This window comes from Terrapene carolina, unplaced genomic scaffold, assembly GCF_002925995.2.
Source record: "Terrapene carolina triunguis isolate 2854851 unplaced genomic scaffold, T_m_triunguis-2.0 Scaffold848, whole genome shotgun sequence".
Taxonomy (NCBI): Eukaryota; Metazoa; Chordata; order Testudines; family Emydidae; genus Terrapene; species Terrapene triunguis.
Window position 1 is genome coordinate 78,814 of NW_020665199.1, and position 5,310 is coordinate 84,123.

The window sequence follows — 5,310 nt, forward strand, 5'->3', positions numbered from 1 at the left end:
CCGTGTGGGTCCCTGCGCCCCCCGCTGGAGGGGCTGGGCCCTGCGCTGTGTGTGTGTCCCTGCCCCGGGGCCCTCTCACCTCCTTGAGGTTCTCGTACTTGGCGGTGGCCAGGGCGGAGCGGAACATCTCGGCCACGGCGTGGAACAGGAACTCGTACTGCTCCTGCCAGACAGGGGACACGGCCGTGTTAGGGGAGTGGGGGCTCCCAGCGGCCCCAGCCCCACCTCTCCCAGCAGGGGGCGCGGTGTGGGTGTCCGGCAGGGGGAGAACCGGGGGGCTTACCAGCGTCTGGACAGCCGATGGTCTCTGCTTTCTCATCGCTAGGACGATGTCGAAAATGCTGAAATTCGGGGGGATGCTCTGAAAAACAGGAGAAGGCTCGCGAGTCCGGCAGGGGGCAGCCGCAGGTCGGACGCACGCCTGCGCACACGGACACGCGCGGTACCTGTTGGAGGAGAAGGTGTCTCACGTGCTCCAGGATGCAGATCACGCCGGTCCGGCCACAGCCAGCGCTGTCGGGGAGGAGGAAGCAGGAAGGAAATGGGTGAAGAAGAATCCGCTACCACCGCCTCAAATCAAATCCCTCTCGGGGGCAAAGGGGCCCTTCACCCCACACACTGCCTGTGGGGTTCACTCTGAAACCTAATGACTACAGTTTCAACCTTCACGCGTCTCTGGTGGGTGTTAACTCTGAGCCCTAATGAATGGAGCGATGATGCGGAACCGCTGGGGTACGTTCACTCTGAACCCTAATGGCTACGGCTACAACCTTCATGCATCGCCGGTGCACGTTCACTCTGAAACCTAATGACCATCTGTGGTAGGCGTTCACTCTGAACTCTGACAGACGGTTAAATGGGGCATCCTGGGTGTCGACAGTGGGATGTTTACCCCAAACCGTAAGGCCTGGGTGAACAACGGGGTGTCATCACACTGGGTATTTGCCCTGGACTTTAATGATGGGTTTCAGCAGACATCATCCACCCAGATGGCTGGATTGTTCACTCTGAAGCCTAATGACTGGCGTTTCACTAAGGTCATGGTTTGTCTCAGCATGGCTGTTAGCGGTGAACCCCAATAATTATGTTTTTAAAAGGGGCTATAGCTCATCTCAACAAGTCCGCTAACTCTGAAGCCTAATGATTGTATTTCAAATGGGGACATAGCTCATTTCAGTATGACCATGACTTCTGAAATATAACAACTGGGGTTGAAATAGGGACACCTTGACATGGCTGTTCACGCTGGATCCTAACACTTGAGGTTTAAATGAGGGTGTGGCATGTCGAACCGTGACTGTTAACTCGGAACCCTAATGTTTGGTGTTAAATCGTGACTTGATTCATTTTGACATCAGTGTTAACTCTGGATGCTAATGATCGTTGTTCGAGTGGGACTCTGCCCATCTCTGTGCGTTCACTCTGAACCCTACCGCTGGCCATTCAACGACTGCTCTGCACCACTTCTGAGGTTGCAGAAAAGGGGCGGAGCTCATGGCAGGGGGAGGCAGTCAGAGGATGGGTTTTGGATTGTGGGAGGGGTTTATTTGAGGGCGGGGCTTAATTTTTTCTAGCAGACCCCTGGCTATGAAGACCACGGTCTCTCTCCATCCCGGGTGAGGGGCTAATGGGGCCCCACTGGGCCCGCCCTCCACTCATCCGCTGCTGAGCCCTCCACCCCCCCCCAAAGCACAGCGCCCCCTACCTGCAGTGCACGCAGATGGGGGCTGAGTCGTCCCCCTGTTTCAATCGCACGTGCTCGATCATCTCCAGGAAATGGCTGTAATTGTCCGGGATCCCGCGGTCCGGCCAGGCCACGTACTGGAAATGGGTGAGGGGGCGCTCCTCCTGGGGAGGGAACGGCTGGCATCAGCCCTGTTCCCCATGACACGGCACCCCCAGCACCCGGTCCTGCCAGGGGAGAGCGCCCCCTGCCCAGCCCCCCGCCCTGCTCCCCACAGCACGGCGCCCCCCCCCGCCCCCCCCCCTGCCAGGGGAGAGTGCCCCCTGCCCAGCCCCCCACCCCGCAGCACGGCGCCCCCGCAGCTCACTGACGTTCTGGAAGCTGACGCTCAGCGTGCGGACTATCACGTCCGGATTCAGCTCCTGCTCCTTGATCTGAGAGACAGAGACAAGCTGAGCTGCAGACAGAGGTTTCAGGGGGTGCCGACATTGCAGGGTTACGAAGTGCCTTTAGTGTCTCCATACAGAGGCACCGCTGCAGCCACCTCTGGGTGAGGTGAGGAACAGCTGAGGAATAGCTGCATATAACCGCTGCACAGGGACGGATCAGCTGGAGCAGAGATGCAGCCACCTCTGGGGTGGGGCAGCTGGGGAACAGCCACACAGGTAGGGCTTGCCCAGAGCTGAGATGCAACCACCTCTGGGGCAGGATGGAGTTGCCCAGCAGCAGTTTGGGACAGGAAGTGAAGAGGAGCTGTGTCTCTCTCCTGGAGAGCCCCCCAGGCTGCCCCTGTAACCCCTCCCTGGTACCTGTATGATGGAGAAGGGCCCGATCTGCAGCGGTTCTTGCTTCAGCGGCCAGTAGCGTTCACACTTTTTCTAAGGAGGGAAAGTCAGTTCACGGAGAGTCCATGGGGGTCGCCCCCCAGACTCCCCCCCCACAGCCAGGGGATGGGGGTGGGCACGGATTGGCCCCCACACTCACCTTCCCCATCTCCACCTCCCGACAGGCCATGGCAATTACCTGGAAGGAAGGAAGGGAACAAAACAGTTAGGAAAAGAATGAGAGAAGGAGCATGCTCCAAACAGTACCTGGCTGGGCTGGAATAGAGAACCCAGGCGTCCTGGTTCCCAGCACCCCCCCCCACTAGACCCCACTCCTCTCCCAGAGCCAGGGAGAGAACCCAGGAGTCCTGGCTCCCAGCCCCCCTGCTCTAACCACTAGACCCCACTCTCTGGCCTGGGGGTAGCCGTTCATCCCCAGAAGACACCGGATCTTGGTCCATTTGAATCGGCAGCAGGACCCAGGGGAGTTAAATTTCTGACCTTTTCCCGGCCTGTTCTGCTCCCAGGCTGCGGTTACGCAAAGGGGTATCTGGGAGTGGGACGGCTCGTCCGGCGCTGAGATGCAGCCACCTCTGGGGTGGGGCGGCTGGGGAACAGCTGCACATAACACCACACAGGGATGGCTCGCCTGGCACTGAGATGCAGCCACCTCTGGGACAGGGCCGCTGGGGACCAGCCGTGCAGCGCTAGCAGAATGGGATTGTCTTCATTTTGTAAGCTCAAATGCTCGTCTCTCTCCCCAGCAGAAGTTGGGCCAATAAAAGCTCATCTCGCTCGTGCCAGGGAAGGAAATTTATCAACGAGCCAGAGCCAGGAGATGAATTGATGCTCGGATAGTCTTGGGCGACACATCAGCGAGGAAGCAGGGACTAGCCGGCGGGCCAAAGAGTGTATACATGTTTCTGTGACTGTCCTGGGAGAAGGTGAGGGAAGATAACGTTGTAGGAGTGTGTGATGATCGAGCTTCAGCTCCGTGCCTGGCGTTCAGGCCCCGGCTCGTGAAAGGGCGGCGCGGAATTCTGCGGTGAAAAGCCTCGCACGTCCGCTTCAACACCGTCTCGACGGCTCGGATGGAACGAAAAGATGAGGCCATCCGGATTCCACGCCCAGGAGGCCTACGCATGGCGGCAAGCTTCCTAAAAGTGAGAGTGGCATTTTAGGGAGAGGAACGAGCGCGGGCAGTTACTGGTGAAAGTGATGCATAAAGCCACTCGTCACACGAGGCCGCCCCGCAGGCCACGTGGCAAGCGTTATCCCCGCAGCTTCTGAGCCGTGCCAAGCGCCGCAAAGCGAAGCCCTTGGATTTTGCAAAAGCCGCAGGAGATTACGGCCACCTAGCGTCTGTCCTGTCACCAGCAAGTTTCTGGGAGCAGATGGCATCCATGCGGGCCGCTGTCCCGGTCCTGGCACGGGTCCTACTCTTCACCAGCACTCAACGGGATGGAATTTGGGGCCTAGAGGCCGTCAGAAGAACACGTCCTGGTCTTTCACCGATGTGACCGTGCAAATTCTGCCCAGTGGGGATCTCTGCGCTTAGCAGAAAGGAACCAGCTCCGACTTGAAGGATTCGATCAGGTCGAGCCCTGCAAATTCGCAAATATCCACATCTGCGGATGTGGATATCTGCACATATTGTATATCCGGGCAGGGCTGTACGGCTCCGGAGCGCTCCCAAGCATGGCGAGAAAAGCAAAGGAATTCTAGGTCTGCCAGGAACTGGCAGCGCTCAGCAGACAGGCTCTCTCCTGTAATCTACGTGCCCAAACCAGAAAATCCTTCAGCCTTGGGCTTGGTCCCCAAATGCTTGCAACTACGGAGCCCCACCGGCGGGAAAGCAGCGCCGCCCCGCGGCTGAAAACGAAGCGGTTCGCGACACTTCTGAGTATTCGCGGCGCAGGATTTGGCTGCGCCAGACCTGTTCAGGAAATGCTGCTGAAAACAGAAAGATTTGGCCAGGAGCCACTGAATCTCTTTGTGCGGGGAACGGCTGGTGACGGCGCCCGCACCAAATTCTGCGACCCACCAGAAAAGAAAAGACATGGGGCAGGACCCTAGGACATTAGATCGGTCCAGCTCCGTCGCCAGGTTCTGCGCAAGGAACAATGCGACAGACGCGCTCCGAAGCCAATCGGGAAAATCATCGGGGACAGACCTGTTCCACTCCTTGGCCCATCCTGGAAATACACCTAATCCGGCGTGCTGCTTCTCCGCCCAACGCCAAGCCCACACTCCGTGACACGCAGACCCGGGGCCTCGAAGAAGCCAGCTGTGGACACACGTGAGACGCGAGCTGACCCTGCAGAGGTAGGCTGAGAGGCTGCGATACGGTTTCCTGTATTGGTGGGCGCAGCAAGAAATCCGCTTGGAGAACGTCCCCGGAGAAACGTGAGTGGCTAAAGAAACTTGCAGAAGGACGATCTACGGAGGGAAACCGGCCTCTCCACAGGAAAGGTCGCCGGCACTGATCCCACGCTCCCCGCAGGCTGGACCACACTCAACGGAGAACCGGCACCCACACGAGTGTCCCTGGAGCCAATCCCCAGCGGTGGTGCGGAAATTGCAAACTGTGGATCCGTCCGGAGGGGCAAATCACAACGCCGGAGGCGTGGAAAGGGCACGTCGGTACACACCGCAGCCTGAAACTGCAAGGGGTACCCCAGCACATGTAGGAACTGTTAAATTACGCCTGTCTGAACCACGTGCGGGATGTATCGTGTTTGTAGGGGAATAAACAGTACAATTACGCCTGTCTGAACCACGTGCGGGATGTATCGTGTTTGT

The 5,310-nt window shown here is 58.6% G+C and overlaps 1 protein-coding gene across 1 annotated transcript in view; it reads right to left on the minus strand.

The window, feature by feature from the left end:
• The window catches only part of PTPN18 (protein tyrosine phosphatase non-receptor type 18), a 16,511-nt gene that overhangs the window by 1,847 nt on the left and 9,354 nt on the right, over nucleotides 1-5,310 (minus strand). The window contains exons 5-11 of the mRNA XM_026660914.1: nucleotides 2,669-2,707; nucleotides 2,494-2,562; nucleotides 2,056-2,118; nucleotides 1,706-1,848; nucleotides 447-513; nucleotides 284-361; nucleotides 80-163 (exon numbers count right to left, since the gene is read on the minus strand). Coding sequence (XP_026516699.1) covers nucleotides 80-163; nucleotides 284-361; nucleotides 447-513; nucleotides 1,706-1,848; nucleotides 2,056-2,118; nucleotides 2,494-2,562; nucleotides 2,669-2,707 — 543 coding nt within the window. The remainder of the gene's footprint in view (nucleotides 1-79; nucleotides 164-283; nucleotides 362-446; nucleotides 514-1,705; nucleotides 1,849-2,055; nucleotides 2,119-2,493; nucleotides 2,563-2,668; nucleotides 2,708-5,310) is intronic.